At 42.9% G+C, this 13,144-nt stretch overlaps 1 protein-coding gene across 7 annotated transcripts in view; it reads right to left on the bottom strand.

Annotated features, from left to right (window-relative positions):
- Nucleotides 1-676: 676 nt before the first annotated feature.
- The window catches only part of DLG2 (discs large MAGUK scaffold protein 2), a 933,774-nt gene continuing 921,306 nt past the window's right edge, over nt 677-13,144 (bottom strand). For all 7 annotated transcript variants that reach the window (XM_065406536.1, XM_065406561.1, XM_065406510.1 and 4 more), the window contains 5 exons: nt 12,636-12,737; nt 11,418-11,590; nt 8,830-8,939; nt 3,132-3,223; nt 677-783 (listed from right to left, as the gene is read on the bottom strand). In XM_065406536.1, coding sequence (XP_065262608.1) covers nt 677-783; nt 3,132-3,223; nt 8,830-8,939; nt 11,418-11,590; nt 12,636-12,737 — 584 coding nt within the window. The remainder of the gene's footprint in view (nt 784-3,131; nt 3,224-8,829; nt 8,940-11,417; nt 11,591-12,635; nt 12,738-13,144) is intronic.

Below are 13,144 nucleotides of genomic sequence, written 5' to 3'. Positions count from 1 at the left end.
AAATGCTTGACTTGGTTTTGGAAATCAAAACATGTGCATAGTTACCAAAGTCAAGGTGTACCAACTACTGATGTGCAATGACAAGCTTAGCACCCAATCCAACGTCAATGGGAATCTTTCCATTAACTTCAATAGGAGTTGGAACAGGTTCTATGGGCTCAATCCAACAAGGTGCACGTGGCCCTGATCCATCAAAACACTTAAGCACATGCTTAGTCCCACTGACTTCAATGGGACAACCCACAGGTGTATGGACCGCGGTCAAGTGTTCAGCCCTTGCAGGCTCAAGCCCTACGCAAGGTTCAGGAGCTGGGAAACTTCTCTTTAAACCGATCAACACGCTGAGCTCAGCCATTGAAATCGTTCACGAGGTCCATGTGGATGCAGTAGGTGGCTAGCTCCCTTTGACAGAGGGTCCCCATGTCAAAAGTTAATACCTACAACTGGTGTTTTGCGCGCACAACAGATTTGCTTTGTATGGTAAAAGTCTTTTTGTTCCTACCCTTTTGACCCATCACTGTCCTTCATGGCTTCAAACACTTTGTGTTGTACATTCATAAAAATTCACATTGACTGCAAGAACATAAATGCAACAAAAACAGGAAAGCCTCAAAATAGCATAGTGTAGTTTTCTTCTAAATATTCTTCCGTCATAATCAGAGGTGCAGTGGCTAATTTATAACTTTTCCTTTGAAGGAATCCAGATGAAAGGCCCAGATTGTTCTTCAATTACAAGTTTGCATTGATTATATATTTCTTCTAAGCTTTCTCCTTGGACAATAGCTGCAATATGAAAACAATTCATTTTTAATTGGTACGGTCCACAGCAGCAGTTGTCAGCACAGTTTCAATATTAACGTAGCAGTTGATAAAACTGGAAGAAATAATAATAATGCACATGAACTGTGCAGTGTCGGGAAAGCCATGCACCCTGAAGATCCCAAATGAGTCCAATACAATGGTGATCCACCATAACAAAGATCCTGTGCCATTGCTTATTGTAAGAGCATTAGCCTGGGCTCACCTTTGCTGTGGCAGAGAAATGCATATGGCACCTTGTTGTGCCAGCCTGAAAACCTGCATCCCAATAAGAATTCGCTTCCAAAGGCGGGCAGGATGTGGGATTTCTGTTGTGGGAAGTCAAGCTTTGCATTTTGCCAACGTACTCCCTAGGAGCCCTGCCAGTGGAGGCTGTAGCAGGGCTACACAGTCCATCTTCTGCCTGACCTGGTTGGGGTCCACCCTTCCTGAACTAGTCACTGCCCGCTTTTCTAACCAACCTGGGAGCCCAGCTCTCTGTGGCCATAACTGCATCCTGGCAGACCAGACCCTCTTGGTGGCCATGAAATTAGCCCACACCTTTCACTAATGTAAGATTTTCACTGCTGTAAGATTTTGTGGGTGACCCCAGGGATAAGGCAAAAGCTGAACTGAAATGTAGGTCACCATTATATGTGTTCACTAAAACTTTCCTATATTCTGGGGAAAACGAAAACATTAGAAAATTAGTAGAGTGGCTCTTCAGAACATAACTAACCAGGTAGAAACGGTGCAAAGGGCAGCTGGAGATACTTTTTTGTGCAAATCTGTTCAGTCAGAGCTGGTAAAAAGATGGCATGAGTTTTTCATAATTTTTGTGTGAAAACTTCATCCCTTTATTCACTGCAATCTGCTATTTCATCAAAATATTTTGTGCAGCGCTGCGTTCAGTTGCTACAAGACATATAGTACATAATTTTGTAATGTTTGGCCGTCTTTAGAATATAAAAATATAAATGTCCCCTTGCTTTGTCTGTAACTAATTAGTTACCCAGGGTCCGTACACTGGCCCCTTTTCAAGAACACCTCTGTATTGCCAGTGTTTTGTTGTAGCCCAAAAAACAGTCTAGATGTATTTATATTTAACCCTTCAACTTGACACAGAAGAACATGCTTCCTTTATTGCCAGAAAGAGGTGTTCTGTGTTTTACTTTCAGCACACACGACACTATGTTTTGAAAGGTTGTTTCTTGAATGAAATGTTGTGCTTTCTGAAGTTCTAGGTCTGGCATTTTTTGTGCTTAGTTTTACTGCATACATTGCAATGCTACTAGGCTATACATAAACCACAGCGCACATTGGATAAAAGCCTGGGCCCATTTCAGTCAAAGGAATAACTCCCATTGACTTGGCCAGGATTTCATCCAGTATTGGCAAGCTAGTGGTAAAGTATTACAACTGGGAGCTGGTTAGAACACCTCAGTTGTGTAGTTCTGGCAACGGTTACAGTTAAATGAGATTATTTTATTTTCCCCACAAAGATTAGACTTTGGGCCATGTTCATGTCATGTATAAGTGGGTACCACTTTAGTGAAGTTGCATCTGCTTTTGCCAACAGTGAGTTTGGTCTCGTATTATTTCATATTTTATATAGTGAAGAGATCATTTGCCAAAGGGAGAAAATGATCCTCTTGGGAAATGAATTTCAAAAGTGCCCGGCTTGGCTCCCACTGCAGTTAATGGAGGCGTGTGGTGTCTGCACCTCTGAAAATTGGCTCTCTTGTATTTAGCTGCCTGAATATGGATTTAGGTCCTAACTTTAAGGCAACTGAGTCTGAAAGCATTGACCTATCATCTGCTTTCCATTCTTCCATGGTAGAGCTGCAAAATTATTTACAAATTATTTGCTCTTTAAAAATCCTTTTGAGGTCAATATATTGTTCACAATGGTAAAGGCAAATGCAGAAGTCCAGCAGGATGAAATTCTGTGCTGATCAGTGCAAGTACCCGATGCTAGGACCTGCCAAGTGAATCGCAGAATTCCTGCTGACTTTAATGGGAGCAGGATTGGATCAATCAGTCCCCGTCATGCATCACTGAAGTCACTAGGAGTTTTGTCACTGACTTCAACAGGCACAGAATTCACTTCATATATATGCATTGATATACAGGAACTGCTGTGCGAAGTGTTGAATGCATTCAACTCCCATTGACTTCAATGGGAACTGATACAACTCAATATCGGGCCTTTACTGTGGCACACTATATACATGTACCACGCATTCTTTCAAGCTAGAGACAGAGCTGACTCCAGCTGCTTTGTGGTCATGGATTGAACCCTTGGGGACAGGTGTTTTGAAGTGACTTCATACCTGTAAAATATTCTCCAAATTCTTGTTCTAATTTAAGTGCTCGCTCGTAGGTTTTCTTGGCTTGTTCCTCTGTAAGACGTTTATTCATTTCCCTAGAAATATATTTTTAAATATTAGTTAAAAGTAATTAACAAATCGAGCCCTTTATTGAATCTGAATTAAAAAAAGATTGGAAGTCTTTCTAAAAGGTAAACTGTAATTCAACCAGAAATGATTGGTCTTGAGACAAGAATTACGGGGTGGAATTCTTTGGCCCATGTTGTGCAGGAGGTCTGACTAGATGATCGTCATGGTTCCTTCAGGCCTCACAATTTATGCATCAATGAAAACTTAACCTTCTGCAGTCAGACAGCATGGAGATGCAAGAGAGGGGTGACCATGTCTCATCCTAGTGCATGATGGGAGCAGAGAGAGGCCAGGGGCAGAGTGAGGGTGAGGTGATGGCAGCAATAGCAGTACAGGAGAGACTGCTGAAGGAGGGCTGTCCCTTAATGCCATGGGAGGCTTTTAGAGCGCTAGAACAGGGTGTAGGCTGTGTGGATCCTAGGATTACAATGGGTGTGGCTCCTGTGCAAAACTCCTCCCGCATTACTATACATCTGTTATATGTACAGGGACCTTCTTACAGTGGAACTCACTCCACCACTCGTTTTGTTGTAACTGGAATTTCAGTTTGCATATTAATTTCGGAACTTTCATTCTATTTTCCAATAGACAGAATTTCAGCGAGTGGCGTTCACTTTAAGTAGGTTCCACTGTGCGTGTGTGTAGGCACACGCATTAGTGTATGAGAAGGAGCGTGTGTAGATATTTCTTAGGCAGACACAGATATCTTAACATCAAGAACAAGAGAAAAATCATAGGGACAAACAAGGGAAACCCCAGACATCTCTGGATTTATAGACTCTCCTTGCAAATGAGAGCAAATGATTCTCCCTTTTTCCATGGTGAAGATACAGCTGTGATAATGTAGCAGCTTAACAGAAAAATCTCTAGCTCCCAAATAGCAGGTATTACCTGTAAAGGCCTGACTGGTAACATTTATATTGTGCCACTGAGGCACAGCCGTCCTTTGGGCGCAGTGTGGAGATGCACCATCCTACCACAGCTTGGCAAAGGATTTTGCCTCTGGACGACGCAATCCCTCCCTAAGATTGCCAGCCTGATTTGCACCCTTGTGTGCTTCTGAATATGCAGGGATTGCTCTTTTTCCTGGCCCCCGCACCTTCCCTCTTCCCCCACAGCCCACTTACGCGAAGGCTAAGGACCATCTGGTACTAAGTCCAGCCAATTTCTTTCCTCCCCACCTCTTCAAAAACAAAACCCGAGGAAATGTAATGCAAACCCCCCTCTGTTAACGTGAGTTGAAGCAGACAGTCAAAATCACAGCCAGCCACGAGAAACAAAAACTTGACACTTCCAACAGAAAAGGTAGCTTGATGATGTTCCATATTGGTAGAGTATTTTCTGTTCCTGTTTTTTCTAGTTAAAGGAATAGCTTCTGTAATACCATTTGTATTGTAAAATGTAGACCATAAATGTACTGAATACCAGTAACGTTCTTGTATTGCACTAGTTTTACCATTTGATGGAGTAGCTAAGATTACCGGGCCACCACTTAATTACTGCAAAGAGTCCTGTGGCACCTTATAGACTAACAGACATATTGGAGCATGAGCTTTCGTGGGTGAATACCCACTTTGTCAGGGATCGGGGCGGCGGACGGCGCTGGGTGGGTCTCTGCCCCGGGAAAAAGGGGGCGCTGCTTATAAGGAGGCAGCAGTCTGGAGGGACTTTAATGAAGCCTCGGTTGGATGGAGTCTGCCCTTCCTCCTCCTCTTCTTCCAGGCCCCAGCTGAGATCAGGGCCCCATTGTGCTAGGCATGCCACTGATACATAGCAAGACAGTTCCTGCCCCCAAAGAGGTTGTAATCGAAACAGACAAAGGAAGGGAGAGGAAACAAACAAACTAGCCTAAGGTCTGTGGTAAAGCCAGGAATGAAACCCAGGTCTCCTGGGTCCCAGGCCAGTGCACCACCCACTACACCAGGCTGCGCTGGTGTCTTGCATCTGACAAAGTGGGTATTCACCCAAGAAAGCTCATGCTCCAATACATCTGTTAGTCTATAAGGTGCCACAGGACTCTTTGCTGCTTTTACAGATCCAGACTAACACGGCTACCCCTCTGATACTTGACACTTAATTACTGTAATTTTATGTACATGTACAGCTGTTAATACTGTGTATTGTGGCCCAGAAAGAACAATGTCCATATTGATTTAGGGCTTTGTGTACACCAGAAGATGTCCAAAGTCTTAACAATAAAATACAGACCTAGTTTGCTTTACCTTTTCTATAACATGGTTACTTATTTTTCAGAAGAGCAGGGAACTTTGTCAAGGTAACATAGGAAAACAAGCTCACACCATATTATAAAAGGAAGCATCCTGTATTCCGCATAAACCTCATTTAATGTTCTGCACTGAAACCACATGAATATGTGGTAATGGACTGTATATGGCATGGCATGTGATGCATGTAGGAAATTATGCGCATGATGATGCATAAAGAATGATCCATGAGTGCATGACAGCATGCATTTGCTACAGTTGACCTACCCCTTAGTTTCTTTCATCAGGGACAGAAACTGCCTGCTGAAAAATGCTGTATATATATATCATGGGTAGTTAAAGCTACAAAAATGTATTTCTATAAATGTCTCTAAAGTTGGCTGTTTGTATAACTGAATGTGTAACCCCATGAATGTTGCTTCAGCAATCACACAATGTTTGTAGCAACTTCTCTGTAAAATACAGTATTCCTTACTTTGGTTCCATCATTCCAGAGGGTAGATTTATAGAGTACAGGAGAGGGAAGGTTTATTTGAAAGCATATGTCAATCATTTATGGGTTATATTAATAGGTTTGGAATTAGTATATTTAAATCTGTCTCATAGTACTAAGTTTGCAACATTACCATTCAATGGAAGGATTGCTATCTACCAAAATCTTCAGGCTGGACTCTCACTCATGCTAAGGCCTTGTTACTGTACTAGCAGTGGTAGACCCTTTAGATATTGCCAGAGTGATGTAAAGGAGCCCTAGGCCTGGTCTACACTAGGGGGGAGATCGATCTAAGTTACGCAACTTCAGCTACGTGAACAACGTAGCTGAAGTCGACGTACTTAGAACTACTTACCGAGGTGTCTTCACTACGGTGAATCGACTGCTGCTGCTCCCCCGTTGACTCCGCCTGCACCTCTCACTGAGCTGCAGTACAGGCGTCAACGGGAGAGCGCTCGGGGATCGATTTATCGCGTCTAGACTAGACGCGATAAATCGATCCCTGCTGGATCCATTGCTGCCCACCGATCCGGCCGGTAGTGAAGACATACCCTTAGTGTAAATGAGAATTGAGCCCTTCAGTTTTATTTAATCATTTCAGCGACAAGTCATCTTTATGGTTTTTGTCTTTGTGTTTGTTCTCATTGACAATTTTTTGTCGGGTGTGGTTTATTTGGTTATTATATTGACGTTAAACTTGTTTGCGTGACAGGGAGTCTTGGTTAAGTGTAGTTAAATCTTATGTCTGGTCTATGCACAGTTTATTGTACTGGTATAACTACCGGTATTTTGGCTATGGATGTAATTTTTTACTGAAATCATTATACCTGTACAATTAATAATGTGGACACAGTAATATTGGTATGAAGGTGCCTTATTATGCCCCTTCTTGTACTGGTATATGGCACTTTTATACCTGTATAACTGCATCTGCACTAAGGGTGTGTGTGTACTGACGTAACTATGCTGGAGTAGTTAAAGTGGTACAACAGACAAGCCTTAGCTGTATTACTTGTCATTAGAAACCTTAGATTACTAAGGCTAGGTCTACACTACAGCGGGGGTCCGACCTAAGATACGCAACTTCAGCTACGTGAATACCGTAGCTGAAGTTGCGTATTTTAGGTCGGCTTACCTGGCGGTGAGGACGCGGGAAAGTCGACCGCTGCTGCGCTGCCGCCGACTCCGCTGCCGCCTCTTGCCGAGGTGGATTTCCGGAGTCGACGGCAGAGCGATCAGGGATCGATTTTACCGCATCTTCACTAGACGCGGTAAGTCGATCCCCGATAGACCGATTGCTACCCGCCGGATCGGCGGGTAGTGAAGACAAAGCCTAAGGCCATGTCTACATGGCGACACTCAGGAAAGTTAATGTAAATCAACTAAAGTTAAAGCATGTTAAACCCCCCACATGGCTGCTCTAATAATCTTCCTTGGAGGACTAAGCCCACTTTACTCCAGAGTGAGAACAGCTGCTTGGAAGGTTTAGCCTTGCATTTTAACTCCTGCACATTGACTTCACACCTTTAGTTGATTTGCCTTAACTTTCCTGTCCCCTTGTAAAAAAGCCCTGAGACCTAGTCATTTCACTACAGTACAGTTCAGTGACGTGGGTAACTTAGTGACCAGACAGCAAATGTGAAAAATCGGGATGGGGTTGGGGGGTAATAGGAGCCTATATAAGAAAAAGACCCAAAAATTGGGACTGTCCCTATAAAATTGGGACATCTGGTCACCCTAGAGTAACTTTCCTGGGTAAGCAGTTCAGTGTTGTGCCATTATCCTCTTGACATTGGCCTCAGAAAGAATTGTATTAACTATGTTGAGAGGTTTTTATTCATATTGGAAACTAACTGTTGGTGATGGTTCCTTAGGAAGACACATATTAAAGAGATGACTTCCCTCGTGTTGGCTGCATGGGAAAGCATGGAATTTGTACATGTTCAAATAATTTGGAGTGTCTGAATTCTATATATTTCCTATTCTTTTTAGGAATTTTTTAGTCTTATTCTGTTTGCATAACATACTCATATAAACCATGCTTCAAGGACCCTAGCTGTTGTTCTTACAAAAGCTTGACATTCTAGTTAAAAGCTCCTTCTGCAGAGAATTTCTGAAATAAGACATTCAAAGATCTATAAAAGCCTCTTATTCCAGAAGCAAAAAATAATGGATTTCACATTGTTTGTCCCTGTAGTACTGTCTGCACTGATGAGATTTGGCTGAAAGCTTTTTTTTACTCTAATGAAAGTAAAAAATAGCCTCCCTATATTTTTGATACATATCCTTAAAGAAACTGCCCCAAACTTAGTTATTGCTTGTTTAATAATAGGATATCAATCATAACGCTTTGCAGGTATATAGTGCTCTTCCTCCATTGAGCTCTTCTTACGCTGGGTAGGTATTCTTATACCAAACAAATCAAACCTTTAAATTATCTCCACCTCTGCTTTTCTAATTGTGTTGAATCTTGTATGTGTCTTTTCTGTAGACTGTATGCTCATCAGACAAGGGACCATCTTTATTTTTGTGTATTGTACAGCACCAGACGCAGTGTCAGTGCTAAATAAATAATGAAAACATTTTACAGATGCGGAAAACCCAGAGCATTTAAGTCACCTCCCAAAAAATCAAACGGTGAGTGGACACAGGCTATAGGTTGTCTGACTTCCATTCTCAAACAACTAGGTAATGCTGACTGGTTATTTATTGTGTAAATGAAAATAAGTTCTTTAGTATTCCAGATTTGTTTGGTTTTCCTGACTTTGGAGAACAGGCAAAATGCTAACATGAGACCTTTGCTGTGCCTTCTGAGACAGGAGTCCAAAACTAGCCTAGAAGATTATATACTTACATTAGTGGCTCCAATGATTTAGGTTTAATGAAGATAGCAATGGGATAGAGTTGTGCAGCTTGTAACCGTTTAATAGCATTTCCTGATACATCAAGTATACAGTGCTTGCCCTGTTGGAAACAGATGAGGCTGTGTTTATTTCTGCAGCGTTTATTGCAAATCAACCAAAAGAAAGGAAGGAATCCTAAAATGCAGTGTTCCAGAAAACAAACATTACTAACTAACCAAGAGAAGGCTAGGCTCCAGGGCACTTACTCGGCTGTTTACTTCCACAATATTTCTTTTGTTTTGATGCCAGAAAAAGAAATAAATTGAAGATGTGGAAAACAACGTTATCAGTTTTGGAGGATCAACTAGGATGAACTTAAAGATGGGAGGGGGGGATTTTATGTGTACATCAGCAAATCTTGTTCCTAAGAATAACAGCATGCCCTTGTACTTGAGGTACAGAGCAGGAAGTCAGGAGATCTGGGGGGGGGGGGGTGTCAGTTCCTGGCTCTGACACAGACTTCCTGTGTGACCTTGAGCAAGTCACTTAACCTCTTTGTGCCTCATTTTACATATCTGTAAAATGGGGCTAATAATACTTACCTACCTCTCAGGGGTGTCTGTAAGGCTACAATTATTAATGTTCATGACGCATTTTGTGTTATGTATTGTTGTAATACTCAGCATTTATAAAACACTTTTCATCTTCAACTGCTTTACAAAGATTAACTATTTAAATAATCTGGATACTACCCTATGAGGTAGGTGTGCATTATTCTCATTTTACAGGTAGAGAAACTGAGACACAGAGGTGAAATGACTTGGCCAGGGCCACAGAGGGAGCCTGTCTCAGAGATGGGATTAGAACTCAAGAGTCCAAGGCACCTAATCCTGTGCTTAAATCACATCCTTTCTCCAAGGTCAGAAAAATATCGTGGAGATGTATGCTGACTGAAAGGTAGGAAGGGTGTTTTGCTATTCGTATTGCTGTGATGTTATGTTCTTGGATGCGGGGTACCACATCTGGAATAGAAAGAACTCCAGACATGCTGACTGGTTTGAATGCTGCCCAAAGGCAATGCTCTTGGGATTGCAGACGAGTGCAGAGAAATTCCACACCTCCAGGCGTTGTGGGTTACTTAGCATACTTTGGCCACGGTGGGCATTCAAATAGTACTCACGGGCACTTAGCCTGAATTTAATTATATTCTTGTTGCATCTAGAAGTTAAAGTGAAAGGGATGACATGAAATTAAACTTTGCAGAGAAGAATGTCACTTTTGGTCAAGAGCACTGGTGCCTGCATACCCTTCACTACATACTGACAATGGTCTAGTGTATCTTTAGGAGAACAAAGACCATCCCTTTCCATCTCAGCTTAACTCTGAGTTTATTGAGAAGAAACTTTGCACCTTTTAAAACAAAAGGAGAGAGTGTCCTGATGGTATCTAATAGTTTGGCCTTTGAAGAGATAGGATGGGGCTAGCTGGTCTTCTCCCAAAGAAGAGAAAAGGGAGGAAGTTTTAAATAAATAACATTTATTTACCATTATCCCTTCCATGAAGTAACTCATGTACTACTGGACCCTGGACAAGAGAGAAATGTGCTCCCTGCTCTTAACTTCTACCTAACTCTCAGTATTACCACACTGGGGGCAAATCTGCTCATGGTCACACACTGGTGTAAATCCAGAGTAATTATATTGACTACCATGGACTTACATCAGTGTAAAAGTCAGAGCAGAATCTAGACCAATCAGAGTCTTGCAATTGTCTTCAGTGGGCCCAAGTTGACGTTTCTAATCCCCAGTCAATCTTTTCATTACATTTCTAGCTTTCTTTTCTCTTCCTCATTAAGTTTCCCCCTCATTCTGTCAAACCCAATCCTAGCTGGACTGGCCCCCTTCATGGCTAGGTTCTTTATTTTCAGAGCGATTCTAATATCTGTAAAGCTGTAAGAAAATCGTGGATTTTATTGCCCTAAGAGCAACTTGTAGCAGACACTGCAACTTTTTGCTGCAAATTTCAGCCTTTGGATGTTGCTGCTGGGGGCAGGGACCGTCTCTCTGCAGCTGCGCATGCCTCTGCTCCCCACTGAGATGGGGAACAGCCTGGCTTACAACGGCAGCCCTGTGTTGCGAGCCTGCGCACCGGGTCACAATGTCACTTACTCAGATTTGACCCAGCTGCCCCTCTACTGAAATGAGGCCCAGCAGCCTGGCCCAGTCGGGAGTTGCAATGCAGGGGGAGGAAGAGCCTGTGCTGCTCCCGACACTGGGGTGGGGGTGCCTGGTCCAGGCACTTCTGCCTGCTCCTGGCTGCAATGGCAACTCTCTCCTGGGAAATTCGGGGGCTTGGGAGGGGGGCTGCGTGTGTGGCGGAGTTGCAGTTTTGGTGTGACCACAACTTTAGCAAACCCATGGCTGCAACTTTTAAACAAATAAACAAAAAAAAAAAAAATCACAACTTGTTTGCAGCCTTAAATATCCATAATTTTGAGGACACTATTTTGAAGATATTTTGTATATTTACAGCTGTCTGAAAGGCTGCGGTGTACAAAACAGGCTGTGTTGCAAGTGCAGTAAAAATGGATGCAACCTACCCGTTCTGCTACGAATCTCACAGACTGCACACTAGTCCCATATAAATTATCATTGTACTGCCCAGCTTCTATAAATTTGTGCTCCTGGATATCCTTTTCCATCTGTTCCCTCGAAGTGACAAAATGATAATCTCTCCCATCCACTTCATAGTCACGCTTCGGTCTTGTGGTATCTGCACAGACCAACAAAAGATGGGAAAATTAGGATGTACGTAGGCACTTTTCTCACAAAAAATATACTACTTAACAGAGACCACTCCTGGCCAAATTCAGATCTGGTGTAAGCGGGTGCAGCTCATAAGTGCCTCCAGCATTTCAACAAAGGGCGCCCATAAAAATGTCCCCCTTATCCCATGATAAGACCCAAGTCCTAGGGGAGAGTGAGGTCTGAGAGAGAAAGGCTGAATGACTGGGAAATGCATCCAATATGCTTTCTAATTGGTGGGGAGCTTAGGACCCAGAGCTCCCTGGGCTCCCATGCTCTCTGGGAGCCCACCTGAGCTGGCTCCCAGAGCTTCCAGGTCCTTGGCATCTCACCTGGCAGGAGGGGGGGGGGGAAGTCCTGGCTTCCAGGCTTCCACCAGGCACAAAGCCAGGAATCCCAGACTCCATGGGTGGCCTGCTCCCCAACTGGCTGACTTCCTGGGCCGCCCTAGTGGGTGGGCAGGCAAAGTGCTTGGCTCCCCATCTCCCTGGATTACCAAGGAGCTAGCAGCTGGTTCCCTGTCTGGCTTGCTTGCCGGTTGGGTGGGCTACCTGGCTCCATATCTTCCTGGCTGGCTTCCTGGGCTGCTCTTGGGCAGGCTGTTCAGCTCTCCGGCTCTGTGGGCAGGTGGGCTGCCTGGCTCCCTGATGGGTGAGGTGGCTGGAAATTTCAATGTGGGGTCTTCCAAAATGGATTGTTACAAACATTTGTGTTCTGTGGGAAATTTTGCATTTCTGACTTTTCATTTCTCCATTTGGAACAAATTTTTTTTGTTTTTAGAAATGTGAAGTTTCCCATGGGACAGAAATTCCATTTCCTGCACATCTTCTACAAAACAGTGCATCTCAGCTGGATCTTGGCTAGGAGTTTTACATCTCAATTACAGATTTTAAAAATTTCTTTTGAGAAATACGATTACATAAAATAAATATTGATGCTGCTTTTGCATTGTATGCATGACATCAAAGAACATAACTTACAGAATTTGGGAGTAGGTAGAAAAGAGTACTTACGTGGTACACATGATCCAAACTTATCAGGGAATTCAGATATCAAATCATCATTGAGCCGATCTTTTATAGGACCCAAAATAATAACGGGTCTGGTGTAATTAACTGAACAACAGAAAGGAAAGTGATATTCAGATGAAGACTATAACTTTTTTTTATTCTGAGAGTAACATCAGACATGTACACTAGCTAACCCAAACTGATTTATAGCTCATAGGTGTGGATTGAAGTTTTAGAAGATTTTAGATGCTCATTTACAGTAATAAATCTATTTTTGTTGCACATGAGAGAGGCGCTATTTTGTATACAAGGTACTATTCCAGAGCTCTCAGATGGAGCAGACCTTTGCAGCCAATGGCCTGCTCTACTCATAGCCTGATGGTACATAATGACTATCTTTGACAAGGTGGCTCCTAGATGCTATCAGATGAACCATGTCATGAGAAATGGGAAGGAGACTGAGGGCTAAATTCTCCTGTCAGTTACACACAATCCCAGTGAAATCAACAGGG

The sequence above is a fragment of the Emys orbicularis genome, chromosome 1 (genome assembly GCF_028017835.1).
Source record: "Emys orbicularis isolate rEmyOrb1 chromosome 1, rEmyOrb1.hap1, whole genome shotgun sequence".
NCBI classification, from domain to species: domain Eukaryota; kingdom Metazoa; phylum Chordata; order Testudines; family Emydidae; genus Emys; species Emys orbicularis.
Note: the sequence above shows the minus strand (reverse complement) of the source record. Positions and strands in the feature narration are given on the sequence as shown.